The sequence below is a fragment of the Haliotis cracherodii genome, unplaced genomic scaffold (assembly GCF_022045235.1).
Source record: "Haliotis cracherodii isolate W230 unplaced genomic scaffold, xgHalCrac1.p SCAF_4, whole genome shotgun sequence".
Classification (NCBI taxonomy): domain Eukaryota; kingdom Metazoa; phylum Mollusca; class Gastropoda; order Lepetellida; family Haliotidae; genus Haliotis; species Haliotis cracherodii.
The window spans coordinates 68,529,780-68,546,404 of NW_027266297.1; the positions used below are offsets into that span (position 1 = coordinate 68,529,780).

Genomic DNA, 16,625 nt, shown 5'->3' on the forward strand with positions numbered 1-16,625 from the left:
ATTTCCCAGTGTGATGTATCAACGAGACATAAAATGGGAAATGAAAAAGAAACTAACTAAACTTTAATGTGTTGGAAAATAACGCCAATGAATTGGTGTACAAGCGCATGAATTAGTATGATAAACTGTCAAAACGTTTTGAGAGGTAAGGCCGGTTTCATTAAAGATCGTTGCAATATGTTAAAAAGGTGTAATTTGTACAACTTCTGTAAAGGAAACATCCTGCTTAGAACTGTCAGTGAACATGCCATTTTGTTCAAGAAGTCACCGGAAGTAAAGTCATGCGTAGCCATTGCTGTACATATTTGGTATGTTCAATTTGGCGAAGGTCCGGTAAATATAAGTGCACACACTCATTCTAACTTGTTATTTACAGTTTCATTCATGATGTAGTTTTTGCACATCATATAAATGTTTTGTATCAGAGTTCATACTTAACAATAATGATATATTACTATACTTTCTCATACCAAAAGCAACATATTATTTGAACCTTCTAATGTTTCTATGTACGTTGTTTACAGAATAGGAAAAAATACAATATCATCAGCAAAGAGAAGGAGCATTATGTCCATTATTTCTTGTGTTACAAATATCCAATGTTGACAACTATTTTGCAGCTCACTCATAAAGTTCAATTATGAAAAATATAAACAACAACGGACTAAAAATACAACCTTGTCGTACACCTCAGGCTGTTGTAAAGCAGTCCCTACGTTCATAATTGACCTTCATACATGCGCTGACAGATGCATACACTTTTTTTAAAAGTACAGACATTTTACCATGACATCCCTTAGTAATAAGTAAATACATCATCTTTTTCCTATTAACATAGTCAAAAGCTTTTTTAAAGTCAATAAATACACAATATAAACGTCCTCTGGTTTTGCACAAATATTTCGAACAAAGAGCTTGTAAAACAAACAAGTTATCAACAGTAGAGTAGTTGGTCGGAACCCTGCTTGAGACTCGCACAGTAAATCATTTACTTCCATCCATATTCTCAAACGTTTTTCTATGATTGACGTGAAGATTTTTCCCATAACATTTAGTAGTTAAATGCTTCTATAATTACTTGGTTCACCAACTGACCCAGATTTATATAATGAAATAATCACACTTATATTCCAAGATTCTGGAAATACACCCATGTCTAAAATCTTATTGTACAATAGCTTCAAGTATGGTGCAAAGAGATTCGATGGTAGTTTAAAGAATTCAGGGGGTATCCCATCTTCACCGTATTCAGGTTATTGATAGCGTCCGTGACCTCTCTTTCAGTGATCTCACCTGACAGGAGCTCATCCGAAATCATTTCAGTTATCACATGTATGAGAGAGCAGAAACTCCTCCACAACACAATCAAACTCATTATCATCAGTTCCTTGTTAGGGATTAAGAAGATCTCTAAAGTAAATCAGCCAGCCACTTGAAGATACTAACAAAAGTTCCTGTGACACCAATATTTTAGTGTTTTTTTTCAATATTGTAGTACATGTATGGAATCAAGTCACAAAATCGCAACTGCTACAGAAAAGCATCCATGCAAAACTTTTATGCACGCCCAATGCATTTCACTACCAAAGAATGGATATAAAAACATGTGCGTTAACGGATTCCATATGCATTGTTTAGCATCGTGCTGACAACAATCACTCAGAAAAACAGAAAAATTACGCAATTATTCAACATTACGAAATGCCACGCCTATCCGAAAATGAGCGTCTGCGAGCCATTGGTAAGCTTGAAGCAGGATCCAGTGAACGTGATGTTGCAAGACAGTTTAACGTCCACAGAAACAACATTTGGTGTTTATGGCAACGTAGGCAACAGACGAATGCAGTCAGAGACCATCCTCGGAGTGGCAGGCCACGCGTAACCAATAATCGACAAGACAACTGGATTCGATCAACACACCTACGAAATCAATTCCAGCCACTAACAGTGACTGCAAGAAGCACCCATGGCCTTCGACGAATATCTTCACAAACCGTACGTCGCCGCCTCAGATGTGCAGCTATTGTCGCCAGACGTCCCATTTTGGCAGGAAACCACCATGAAGCACGTCTACAGTGGTACAGACAGCGTCTACGCTGGACGTCCATGCAGTGGGGACACGTTCTATTCACTGACGAGTCTCGTTTTCACCTCAGCCACAGCGATGGACAGATTCGAGTGTACCGACGTCGAGGTGAACGTTACGTCAATCATTGTGTCATGGAAGAAGATCGGTTCGGGAGCGCCAGCGTTATGGTATAGGGTGGGATTTAAGCAAGACAAAGGACCCGTTTGGTAGTGGTAGAGAGAAATCTCAATGGACAGCGCTACCGCGACAAGATCATCGGCCCTGTTGTTCTACCGTTTTGGCGTCGTCATGGCCCAGGCATTACCTTTCAACATGACAACGCCCGGCCTCGACTTGTTCAGGATTCCCTTCAACAAAACAACGTGAATGTCATCCCCTGGCCGACTCGCTCCCCTGATCTCTCACCAATCGAGCACATGTGGGATGAGATGGATCGGTCCCTTCGACGTCAACCACGTGTTCCACAGACATTCCAGGAACTTCGAAACAGGCTCCAGCAGATATGGACAGATATCCCACAGGACTTTGTGCGACGCCTGGTCCATTCCATGAGACGAAGATGTGTTGCTTGCATCGCAACCAGAGGTGGACACACACGCTATTGATTTGTAATTTGACATTTTGGCATGTACATGTGTTTTATGAAATCACGCATTTTCTGAAGTCAGTATGGCAAATTAAACCATTCGAACACTGACAGAAGTCTTTTATCTGTTGCAAACCTAAATTGTTTCAGTTTTGGTAAAAAACATAACTTTGCATTAAATCTTATTCAATGTCACAGGAACTTTTGTTGTTCAGTATACATATATGGATATACATGCGTATAAACATGTGTAAAATTGAACCTGTATTTGATATGACACGGTAAAATAGAACCTATATTTGATATGGGCTCAGGTATTGATATTTTGGAAAACCATACAGTTTCAGTCCGAATGTAGCATTTTTATATGAATACTTTGTTCACAGCGCCAATGGAGTCTCACATGTTTGGAAAATGGGATTACACAGTGTTTGGTGTAATGGTGGCCGTCTCGGTGAGTACTGGCATATACCACGCCATAGTCGGCAGACATGATAGACTGGAGGAGTACTTCCTGGCTGGACGCGCTATGTCCTTCTTACCCATAGCGTTGTCCATGCTGGCTTCGTTCACGTCAATCATTTCCATGCTTGGAGCATCAGGAGAGGCGTATCGTAATGGCATCATGTGGGTTCTCAATGAAATAGCGCACTCTGTGGGAAAACTTATAGACATGTGCCTCCTACTGACCCTTCTGAAGAGACTGAACTTATCAAGCCCATTTCAGGTAGTGTTGGTTTCATTTTCTCCATGACCATGAACAGTCAGTTGACAGGGGGAAGCGTGGTGTGTTGTGCATGCATTTGTCTGGCAAAGGGGAGGTTATATTTCCATTTCATATCCCCCCCATATTGTTACTGTAACAGCAAAATTATGGGTGTTAGTTGCTCCTCTCAAAAATGTCTGAAATTATAATTAGTCATTAATCATTTCTATTTGTACTGGCATTTGACCATAACCTGTTCAAGATTACTTGTGTTGTGTTTGAATCTCTGCCAAAAGCCAAGCCCATTATACGCTTCCAACTGTATCACACATTTCAAAATTTGACGCATCAGTGACACAAATGATGTTCAGTACTATTCCTAATTTTGACTGGCACTATATGCCCCCTTGTTTGTTCACCGTTTTGTCGAATATGGATGTCTACCAGACACCTTTATATGATCCTAACTGCACAACTGACACAGCTTTTAGCAGATATTTTTTTAGAAATGATTTCTTCACTCTTATTTCATCTTCCCGAGGCAAGAGAGTTAACTGACTATAAAAGTCCAGTTTCTACCCTTGCCGAACAAGGCTGGTATTATGAAGTTACATTTTGGCTGGACTAACGAGTCTATGCAGAGGCCAATCAAAATCGCGCACCGAAATTGAAATCCGGTTCGTAAAGTATCATGCAGATTTCGGTCGACTGCAGGATTTGCAAAACATGTGCACCGCTAACACGTTGTCAACAGATATTTTCTAAATCTTTTCATGTTTTTAATCAAGGTGTTTGCGTGATTTGATGCACTTCGCGATGTAAGACTCGTTTTATCACAATGTATATCTTGATTATCGATCAGATCGTCTTGACTGGACGCCACCGTTTTCTTTGAAGCAAATGCAAGTGATACGAGAGGTTAAATCTGATTGGTCAATAGGAGAGGCATACAAGGGACATAACTCGTAATAGCCACTGGTGGCGCTTCGATCGAGCCCAGGAATTCCAGCCTAGTTCGGCAAGGGTGGAAACTGGACTTTTAAAGTCAGTTAACTCTCCTGCCTCGGGAAGATGCTTTTATTTTTGGTGAATGCACAAATGTTATATTCTGTCCATTAGATGTTATTTTAAAATAAAGACACGTCTGTATTATTTCAATGCATTTATTTCCCTGAGTTCGAGTAAACAATCAGTAAAAACATGTGTCAAAATACAAAAATTATGATAAAATGAGTAATACATTGTACATGTTGTCAAATGAAAGGATCCCACTTTCCATAAGTTTTTTTATTGTTAATAATTTCTTATTATGAAAACAAAACGCCCGACTAATACTCTATGTAAAATCTGTGGGTTTGCCAAACACCTGTATCGGGTGAATAATTATCACAAGTGTACCCTAGTACGCGTCATGTGTTACACAGGTGATGTTTTTTTGTCTCGAGAATAAACACTTTTAGACTAAAAATCTTAATCTTTTCAGTACTTAGAAGGATATTCAAATTATATTTTTGAAACAGATTTTCATTTTCTTGTCTTTTCCAGTATATCGAGGGTCGCTTCAAGTCCAGACTTCTCACCCTCATTGTGACGGTGGCGTCTTGTGTACAGACTGTAAGACACCTGTGGAAATCAACAGACAGTTTGTGAACACACATTGTCATTTAGAAAGTGGTCAAATGTAACAAATGATATATTTGGGATAACACTTTCTTAGTGAAGTTCAGATTCTCGTACTTTTTTGGGGTTGAGTCCCGACCGGGATTTGAACCCACACTTGCCAGAGGCAAGCTAATCGCCAGCACACAAAGTCAGCGATCTAACCACTTAGCCACCGAGGCTTCCACAAAAATGAAAGTCCGACAACTGGTAGTCTAGATCACGTACTTTGAGTACCCCTCTGACAAGTGAAAATCACTGGTCCCATGTCCCATTGTGAATACACAATGCCATTTAGAAAGTGGTCAAATGTAATAAATGTTATATTTGGGATAACACTTTCTTAGTAAAGTCGCTGATTTTGTGAGCCGGCCTAAGGTGCCCCACTCTGGTCAGTTACCGCCAGATTCAAACATTACTTCCCTGATTTCGGTAAAATACAGTTTAGGAAAAATGCTTGTTAGAAATGAAACCCCAAAATATGGAAGTTGAACCGAGGCGAGCGAGAAAAGAAAACAGGCGAGCGAGCCTGCGCCAATTAAGAGCCATTAGGGAGATGAATAAGGAACTAAGTTTTAGGTTATGCGAATGACAGGAACTTTGTAGATTATGGAACTGGGTGAAAGTTTTGTCAGGTAAATCGATGACAGTACATGAATAATTATCCTTTACAATCTGCAGAATACGTGATACTCTCTGTTTCCATGAGGAAATCAATTTTAAGGTTGTTTTTTTTCTGAAAGGTGCATCTGTCTGCAGTTTAATTTCAACATGACATTTTTGTGTACAGTTAATCAATGAGTTCTATTGGATGAAGTTTTGCTTTCCTATTTGCCAAATAGTGATACAAATGTTACCTTGATTCCAGTCCTTGGCCTTTATTTTGAATTGTAAGTGTTTCATCTCAGTGAATACTCTACATCCTCCGTGGTCCCTACTTAAATATTTTAACAATACCATTTTGTGTTGGTTTTGGGATTGTTGACTATTGTGATTATTTTGTGCCATTTAGTTTGTGTGAATAGCAATAACGCATTTGTTCCCCCAGGACTATCATACTTTCTTTCGGTTTTAATTGATGGTATTTTCTTCCTCCAGCAATTACATTTTTTTTATGAATATGCCTTGTTCAGAGGATATGAGCGACTGTCATCGTCAATAAGAGTGACATTTATGTGTGGCTTCTTCCACGCTCTCAACTGGCAAGACTCATGACCACCCAATAAAGAGAAGTGCAGGCTTCGCAGCATGTTTACATCACACATGTATCATATTAAAGAAATGATTTTTGTTTATAAATGTGGACAGGTAAAAAATGACATTTCATATTGTTTGTTATGTTTTACTTTTCAGTAAAGCAAACTTTTTTTTATCATCATTGCATTGTTTCAAAACATTCCATTTTACTCCCGAAAAGTCACACAGATAACGGTCGACTACGCCTTTGACTACGCGTATACATGCACGTGTAATAATGACAGTGCCATCCAGTGAAACTCAGATTTAGTGCTATTATACAGCAATGAAATATTCTGTAGTATTAAATTGTTAGGTTTACAGGTTGGAGAATCACTCCTCACTCTGAGTTTTACTCATCCAATCTCTCTTACTTCAGGGTTTACAAAACCAAGTCTTGTTATATCCTTACATATTTAATCTTACTCGTGATTGCTTATTTTTCAGATGTTCTACATGAGTGTAATCTTGTTTGGACAGGGAATGGCATTGCAGGCCGGTAAGACAAAAGGACGACATTGATTAAGACATCCTTTGTTGTATATTTACCGAACAACGAAGGTGTGCACAGTTGAAACGTTCTAGCCTAAACCCCATACTTGTACACCTACAGCTACGCTAGCTATCCTGCCACACAAACTGTACTCATAAACACTCAAGCGACATCCCATAATTGTGCTGACACCATCACCAACACCATCGCTACCACGTTTGTACACTGTACATAGTTTGTACTCCACTTGTATCAAACCTACATACAACATGTACCACTCACGTTTCACGTGACCACCACATTTCTACATTTAAGGGCCACAACCCTACCAGTTCATAACCTACCTGTAGTAAAGCATCTCCATCTATGATGGAAAGTATATATTCAGTGATGTCGTGAGTTGGTCCAATTTGTATGCATCTCTAATAGCGTTTTAATAGAGAGCAAGGGTAATCGGGATCGGGACACTGATGGCGACTTACAGCTGAAGACCGAAGTCTCTACAGACAGGTGAATGCATCCACCGATCAGATACTCAGTCTGGGAAAACATGAAACAAATTATGATAAACTCAAACAATCGTGCCAAGGTTTATTATATCTAGAGAGAAAACGTAATACAATGAAACTGGATTGGGTGCACATCTTGATCTATCTGCATAAATGTCTTGGAGACTTGTGCAAGAACAAAGGGTCCAAATTGATGAAGACCTTGGACGTCAGTCACAGAGATGTCTCGGTGGTATTGGTATGCGAAAACCATATCAAATTTTCCGAAACGTCCTTCTATAAGTGCAGCCAGAGTACTGTGTTTAGGTTAGATGCGTCTGGATCTTTGTGATCGTTGTAGTAGCGACTACGTAGTTGATTGCAGCCAAGGATGTAGCTAAAGTAGAACCTTAAGTCAAGAAACAACAAAACTCTTTCCATATCCAATAGAAATCTCTGCAGAAACCAGAACCGATTGTACAATTCCGACCATACCATGAGCATGTGTTTATGAATCACTATCAATTAGTAATAATACCCCCAGATGTTCAAAAAGGCCAGTGTATCTTGCTCCATGGTGGCACCCATTGCAAGCAGATGCAAGGGCAAGTCATTTGTCCACTTGCAAAAACACCGGATGTGTCCTCCACATGTCCAAAAAGCTATCGGAGATGCCATTGTCTTCGATCCATAAAATTGTAACAAAGAGGTTCGCTGAATCCACGTTCAGCAAATGTGCTGATAGTCTCACTGGTGTTCTTGGCTTTTTTACCGGAGTTTTTTTTTTTTTTTTTTTTCGTTTTGTCGGAAACTTTAGAGCCAATATTGCTCATGTAAATACTAAAGGATGCATCCAGCAAGTTAATGCATTGGGCACATCGCACCGAAGTTCTGCAACACCCACGACATAGTGCAGGTCTATGATGAAGAGGGGCGGTCGGGTAGTCTAGTGGTTAAAGCGTTTGCTCGTCACGCCGAAGACCCGGGTTCGATTTCCGACATGGGTACAATGTGTGAAGCCCATTTCTGGTGTCCCCCGCCGTGATATTGCTGGAATATTGCTACATGCGGCGCAAAATCAAACTCATTCACTCACTCTATGATGAAAACACCTGTCTGCAAGCCAGCCACACAGGACGGTGCGTTGACTGCTCGTCTATGATGGAAAACGACTAGTAGAAATGAAAACTGCCCAGTCAAAGAGGGAAAATGAACAAAAAAGTAAAAAATCAAATGAATCCTCTTGGTGTATTAACACATCACCACAAGGTGGCGATTAGAAAGAGAATGAGTTGGCTGGGGAAACCACGTCTTCAGCGCGTGTGGGTCAATGACAAGAAAGCATGACCATAGTGATCAGTGTTCGAGTGAATTTGTTTTTTTAAGAACCTGGAAGCCTTTGTTTCTACATAGTATCGAAAGAAGAAAGAGAAATGCATAGTGTGAGATAGGATAAGTTTAAAGATTATTTTTTTAATGCCCATTATTTCTTAATCCTTTTTAACTCCACTTTAGAAAATGCACTGATCATGACCCCCGTCATAAAAAAACCTCAATTGTTGAATGACGTCAACACTCTTCAGCTATTACGTTGTTTCTAGTGTGACATCATCTATAATTTATGAAACAGCAAGATTCGAACGACGTCAACAATGAAGCTCGGATGAAATAAACAATACACAAGTGATTTTGCCCTTATGGTGGTTATTTCTTACCAAATGGGTAATAAAGCACTCTATTTCCTTTTACAAGGAAATATATTTTGTGGTTAGGCGAATTTTTTTATCTACTATGCGAACTATTTTTGCAACACCAACCCCCAATTCACACCCAACATTGCAACAACCGCAAAGTTACGGCTGAAGACTCAAGTTGTTTTTCAGTTGTTTAACTGTTCTCTTAGCAACATTCCATATATATATGGCAGCAGTCTGCACATAATCGAGTCTACGTTATGTAACAATCAACCAAGTCACCAAGTCTGACTGACCATCACCAAGTCATTTAGTCACCTTTTACGACCGGCATAGGTTGATGTGGGGCAATATTATTATCCCAATTCCCACAACTGTGACGACTCAAGACAATTTACATCTTGTGTACATCTTCCAGTGACAGGGTTCTCCACACTGGCATCAATCTTAGTGACGTCAGCGGCAGCTGTTCTCTACACTTCTATTGTGAGTTATTCTTTGGCCATGGTTACCGATCATAAAGGGTATTTGTGATTATTTTAAAACTATTGTTTCTGAAATGAATTTATATTTTGAATCCTCTTTCCGAGGAAACCATTGTAAGTCTTCGAGCTCTGACTGGCAATCAGTTCAGTACCCCAGCCCCAGAATATCAAATTTGTTGTTTCCCGATTGGTCATTCATTGTTTATTACTTGAGCAATGCTGCTTAATTGATATATATATTTTGATTTAGTGAAATGTAACTTCGAAATGCACTATTTTCATTTATAAAAGAGCTCTCAATCTGACACTCAATTTCAAGCAATGTCACGTCAGTATAAAACTTTCAAGAGCAACGATCTATTCCATCAGGTCACATTTTATTAGCACCTCTTCCTCGTTTCTTTTCTGATAATGGCAGTGACCTGGAATTGGTGGAGTTTTTAAGCATCGCATATTCAGTAGTTTCATGTATCCCGAACACATTTCACTTACATTGTTATCTATAATAATATAATAATTACGTTCCCAGGGTGGCCTGAAAGCGGTGATATGGACAGATGTTCTCCAGTACACCCTAATGTGGGCTGGGTTACTAGCAGTCACAATAAAGGTGAGAAGTATTCACATATAAGTAGAAATTTCACAAGTAGCAAATGATAACATCAAATATTTCTAGAATCATATAAGGAATAACGGCACATCACGTCACGAAATACGGACGTAGTCGTCCACAAAGTCTTTCATTGTTAGATGTATGACAAATAAGTCCCTACAATATCCAAAATTCTCCTGTGATGTTGTTTAGGGTGATGGGATAGGTTCGTGGTTATTGTATTGGCGAGTGACACTAAAGGCGCGTGTGCCCCCCAAACCCAACCAAAGTCATAATATTGCTTTACTGGAATATTTCCTTTATTGATTTGAATTGTATTCAAATCTTAAATGAAATGAAACAGGGCACCATTGACGTAGGAGGAGTGCAGGAGATATGGAGCAGGATGAGGTCTGGAGGAAGACTTACTTTAAAGTGAGTACTGGTTTTGTCATAAGCGAAAAGGGATGGAGGGATCTGTTGCAGGGTTGTTGTTAGAGGGAGATAAGCCTTCTATTAGATGATCTGCTGTACATGTATTCAAGTCGCAGCATGTAATTGAAGTGCTAGTAAAATGTCGACTGCTGTCATGACTAGATTTTAATAACTGTCATTGGTGGCGAGTGATCATTCGATATATACTCTTCAAAAAAAGAAACTTGACACTAACTTTCAAAATGTAATATAATGCGATTGTTTCAAAATAGGACACAGAAACCATAATTGAAACACTGTTTGAAGATCAATGTACACAATGTTCAAAACATTAATCGTGTCACCTAGACAGACACACGTACACGGTACAGTTAATGTCACAGGGGTACAGAAAATGTCAGTATCGGTTGTGTCCACCACGTGCATCAATCACCGCTTGACACCGACGACCCATAGATGCAATCAAGTTGTCAATAACACGCTGTTGGATGTGCTGCCATTCATGCTGAAGTGCATCAAGAAGCGCCGGAAGTGTTTGGGGCGGTGGATTCCTTCTGCGAACGCCTCGATCCAACTCGTCCCACAGATGCTCAATCGGGGACAAATCTGGTGACTGGGCTGGCTAAAGTAATGTCTGGATGTTGTTGTGCTGTAAGAAGTCCTGACAAACACGAGCGTTGTCCTGCTGGAACTGTCCGCCATGAACGTTGACGTGATGAAGAACGTAAGGCTGTAGGATCAAGACTCTGTAACGCACACCTATCAATGCATCTGCCACATGCTCGAGAGGCGTCCTGCCACCGTGATGAATTCCGGCCCATACCATGACACTCCCGCCGCCAAATGGGACAACCTTCTGCACACAGTTGGCGGCGTAACGTTCACCCCGACGTCTGTAGACACATGCGCGCCCATCAGCACGTGTGAGTAGGAAACGGAACTCGTCAGTAAACAGTACATTTCTCCACCTTGCACGTGACAATCTAACCTTCTGTTGGCACCAAAACAGACGGTCCGCCAGATTACGTGGGGTCAATACATGACGTCGAACAGGTCTCGGAGGTGTCGCAGCCGGATGTATCGATCTTGTGCTTGGGTTGTCACCCTTGGTCTGTCGTCAACTCTGTTGGTGTTGTTGTATCGGGTCCACAGTGCGGAGATTGTCTGTCTGGATATGCCAAAGTGCCTGGCAACCTCTTGCTGAGTTGCTCCAGCTTGTAATCTCCCTATAGCGTTGTTCCGTTGAGCTGCATTGAGTCTTGGCATTCTGTCACCGCCTCTACTGCCGTTTTAAGGACTGCATGAAAGCCGTTGATGTGGATTTTTATACCCATTCAGCAGGGGGGCCTGCATGCCTAAATGCAGGATCCTGTGCTGCACGTTTTTTACAGGCGGTTGCGTTTGGATGAAGCTGTAAAATTGATCCCCAAACGCTACGTTTATGTGCTTTGCATGTTTTCGCGATTTATAGACACATCATCTTTCTGTTTGACTTATTTGGTTAATGTAATTATTTTAGATATTTGGCAAAAAGTGGTTTTACATCTATGTCAAGTTTCTTTTTTTTAAAGATTTTAAATCTGAACACGCCGTTTTCCTGCCAGCTTCCAACATTATCCTACATTCAAGAACGAAGACAAACCTTCATAGTCTGAACATTCATGGGTTTACTTTCATTGTTACTACGGCCTGTTATTAATTTTGCTGCTGACAATTATTTGACCCGTTGTCTTGCCTGTTTTGATTGTAAACTTACAGTGGTGTGTTTGAATATATCCTACGATTCATCATTGATCTTGTATGGTCATCTACTTTTTTTACAATTTTGTTCTGTGCCAACTGAACTATGGGTTAACCTGTGGGTTTCAATGTTGAAATCACCTTGTAACACTTCACATGAGTACAGGGCTTGAGGTTTGGGATGGATCTGCAGCAGGGTTATGGACAGAGGGAGATTATCCTTCATATGACCTCAGTGGCTAGAGGATAATAAATAAAAGCAACAAAACCCTTTCCATATTCATACGATTGTACGATTCCGACAATATCATGAGTGTGTGTAAATAGTGATGATATCAGGTGTACACGAAAATGTGAGAGTATCCTGCCCCTCCAGTGGCACCCATCACAAACCCAGGGTAAAGGTAAGTCAACTGTTAACCTGAAAAACATCCAAGGAAGGTCTGCAGGAGGGTATAGTGTTTTAAAGGTTTGAGTCATGTCACCATGTAACTCATCTCAACAAATATATATCGGCCGATTTGTCTGGTTAATTTACTCAGCATTATGATCATGGTTATTATACATACACACCATCCATCCTGTGTTGTGGTGTTACCGCCCAGTTACTAGTACCGCTCATACCATTGTTTGAACCTACTCGCACAGGAAATAATGAGTTAGCCTGCATATCAGGTGGGATTGTGATCCATAGCTATACCACTTACTGGTGGAAGATACATGGTTCATGTCCATCATGTAATGCCCACACATTTTGTTTGTGTTTTCAGATATGACTTTGACCCGACTATCCGCCACACCGTGTGGATCGTTGGATTTGCCGGAATATTTAATCCACTTGGTCTTCTTTTCCGACCTGCCTATCTTCAGCGTATTGCCGCCACGAAATCACTCACCGACGCAAGAAGGTATGGACACATGTTTCCAGTTTCTTTTGCTTTCATAATTTGATAATTGTATACTAACAGCATCATAACTGGAGTGGACGTCTGGTTACAGCCTTCAGACAGGAGCTACAGGCGCGTTAAAACATATCAACTCATAGCTTACAGTTTCATAATGTTTTTGCAATATTAAGTGCCATTAAAACAACAGTGGTGGTTCGAGGTTACATTTTCATTCATTCATTCATTCATGCAGGGGTATTATACAATTTATACATACATCCATACACCCTATATGGATTTATATCATGCTAGTATCCAGTTATATCAGGAATGAATATTACTTTGACTGATGGTCGTGTACGAAGACAGCCTCATGTTATGATCAGGTTGATTTGTCTACCTTCCTTCACGTTGATGAACGTGCCATAAAAACAGTACCGAATGTTTATGTTAAAGGGCGATGATACTTGGCCTCATCTGCAGTCCCTTATTCGGAATCCTTTGCGTCGTCAGTGGTCTTGTGGCATATGGTTACTATGACTACAAGAGATGCGACCCTGTAGCATCCAATCAGATCGACAAAAGTGATCAGGTATTGGTTAAAGCAAAGGATAAGCACCTTAGGGTTTAACATGAAATAGTAGTTACAAAAGCGTCAGTTCAGTGGGTCAGCACAATCGAATTTTTATTCAGTCCTACATGCGCTGTAAATACTGAAAAAACTTATATATATATATACACAAAGAAAAAAGTTAAGAACACCCCTATTTCTGAACCATGACAAATGGCAAAAATCATGTCATGGGATGACTGACCACAGAAGCTGGGCGATACCAATGTCATCTGATAGAACAAATATTTGACAACAAATAAAAAAGATACTGGTGAGTTGTGATTGAAATTTACTGACAAAACCATCATGGTAACACATGTACTGTTTTTGACCTTAGACAATATCTAAAAAATGTATGGAGCTGCAGGATTAAGTAAACGAGTTACGTTGGATGTTCCATGTGAAAATGTTCCTTAAAGTCTCTTCTTGACATGACACGTGAAACAGATCTGTAGCGAGTATAACCGCCACGTGCCCGGATGACGCATTCCACCCTATGTCTCATGCCTCCAGTCAGATTTGGATCCGTTCATGGGTCAACAACAACCACTTCTGATGCAATGCTGCTTCCAATTGGCGTAAATCTTGAACAGGAGGATCTCCCAAGCATGTTCAAGGGGGTTCAAATCTAGGCTCATTGCTGGCCATGGTAGAGTCGTTATTGCATTGGCCCTCATGTAATCCAAGACTGCATGCGAACGGTGAGGTCTGGCATTGTCATCCATGTACTGAGGTCGAGTAGCAAGAGGGTGGTTGTCAAAATGAGGAACGACGACTGGCCTCAAATCGTCGCGGATGTAGTGAGCTCCGGTTAAGATGCCCCTTATGGTGACCAAATCAAACCTGCAATCATGTGAGATACATAATAACTCGTCTAGGCCTCAGTCCTGCTGCTTTCAGTCGGTTGCTGATGGTTCTGGTGCTGAAACAACAATTGGGCAACCACATCTGTTTCAGACGAGTACTTGTTAAAAAGGGTTCTCGACATATGAGATGAAGAAGGTCCCTGTCTTTGCGATGTGTCGTCACAGGAGGTCTTCCGGATCTGGGACGGTCCTGTACATTACCGGTTTGAGCATGTTTCTCAACTAAACGGCTTACGACAGTGTGATGATACCCCAAATTCCGACCAAAGACATTCCTGCATTATACATGCTGATTATTTGCCATCTTGTAGCGTTTGGTAATTGCCTTCGTGCCATGAGCTTTCTTCATGCATGGATGATTCATCATCTCGAGGAAACACAATTCTTCACGCAATTATATATTTCATGACTGTTACACATATTGGGACCAAACAATAATGAAATATATGAGGGTGTGCTTAAACTTTTTCTTTTTGTTTATGTTGAATAAAGAAGAACAGCATCCACATAGTTCTTCCGCAAATATTTAAACATCTATGTTACTGTGTGACTCGAAAATTGTTGCCAATGTTCACCGAAACTGTGACAACATATTTAAAACTGAGAAAGTGCTGAGTGAGACACATTTGACTTGCCCTCTTTCTCTTCCATTCACTCTCTCTCTCTTCCCTAGGTATTACCTTTCATGACGATCGACATTTTCCAAAGCATGCCAGGGATGCCAGGACTGTTTCTTGCTGCACTCTACAGTGCGTCTCTCAGGTCAGTTTTGGATCATAGGGACGTGGATCATAGGGACGTGCTACACGGACACAAAGAGGGTATATGACGTCGTATTCACAGATGGATAACCTTACAAATATATTTTACCACCTTGCTTATCACTTTTCATAGTTTGAAAACAAATGGATATTGAGGTGCCAAAATGCCTGGGTATGTTATTTCCTTTATTTAAAATTCAAGTATTGCATATAAAGTAAGATAATAATAAATAAAAGCAGAGTCCATTGTATGATTCCTACTACATAGTCATGATACCCGATGTTCGCTGTAAGGTGAACGTATCCTGTAACGTGCAAATAGGTAACCACATCGACATAACCTGTATCTGTCTATCAGCGATATCTATGACTGTCGGAATGTGCATACGTTAAGTGTACAACCACATAGACGTTTACTTGACCTGGAATGAAAAAACTTCAATACTGTTATTTTTCAGCTCATTATCATCAGGACTATCGGCCCTTGCGAATATAACATGGGAGGATTTCGTAAAACCCCGTGTTTCTGCAATGTCGGAGTTCAAACAAATGGCTGTTGCCAAAGTCTCAGGTATAACAGATTTAAAAGAGTTATTGCTTCTGAATTATATTTTGCATTCAAGGACACACAGTCCGAGTTGGATGTTATGATCTGTTGTTGGAGATACATGTTGCCGGACATGTAAATGTTCATTGAAACACATATTGTCTCTTTTGAGACGTTATGTACAGCAGGGCATCATTCATGACTTGTCACGCCCGGTCGCCCACAGGTGGCATCATTTCAACAAGACAACCATATTCGGATGGTGCATCCACGGAATCGATAACAAGCTGCAACATTAACAGCTCGGACAATTTCTTGGTTGAGACCAATCAGTGGCAAGACCGTACTCAATTCATTGAGGGAGCACAACATCTGGCCTCTATGACCTGCGACACGCCCAATGTTTCCAGTGTCCTACTGTACTGCCGGATGAACACTCCCCCATAGAACATGTCTAAAATGAGATGGAACAACGCTTACAGCGGGACCAGAATTAGCTCATAACGCCATCTCATTTGTGTAGATCTTTGGTTGATATTTGGAGTAACATCCCCCAGGCTGTTTTCCGTCATCTTGTGTGTTTAGTGCGTGCCACTACCTCACTTTTATGAACGCAAATAGTGGTCACACTACCATGTTGGCATTGTTAATAGAGTGGTTTCAGTACCCATCTTTTAGGGCGTGTCGCTCTGTCTCCTGTTACCTAGTATGGGTTTGTCAATGAATTTGTTATGAGGAAACATTGTAC

General features: G+C 40.5%; 1 protein-coding gene across 1 annotated transcript in view; it reads left to right on the forward strand.

Annotated features, from left to right (window-relative positions):
* Window positions 1–16,625, forward strand: part of LOC139478633 (sodium-coupled monocarboxylate transporter 2-like) — a 36,882-nt gene that overhangs the window by 15,212 nt on the left and 5,045 nt on the right. Inside the window, exons 2-11 of the mRNA XM_071261195.1 lie at window positions 3,062–3,402; window positions 4,927–4,995; window positions 6,724–6,775; window positions 9,370–9,437; window positions 9,966–10,046; window positions 10,393–10,463; window positions 12,974–13,111; window positions 13,547–13,682; window positions 15,243–15,331; window positions 15,789–15,901. Of these exons, the coding sequence (XP_071117296.1) occupies window positions 3,067–3,402; window positions 4,927–4,995; window positions 6,724–6,775; window positions 9,370–9,437; window positions 9,966–10,046; window positions 10,393–10,463; window positions 12,974–13,111; window positions 13,547–13,682; window positions 15,243–15,331; window positions 15,789–15,901 (1,153 nt within the window). The 5' untranslated portion in view covers window positions 3,062–3,066. The remainder of the gene's footprint in view (window positions 1–3,061; window positions 3,403–4,926; window positions 4,996–6,723; window positions 6,776–9,369; window positions 9,438–9,965; window positions 10,047–10,392; window positions 10,464–12,973; window positions 13,112–13,546; window positions 13,683–15,242; window positions 15,332–15,788; window positions 15,902–16,625) is intronic.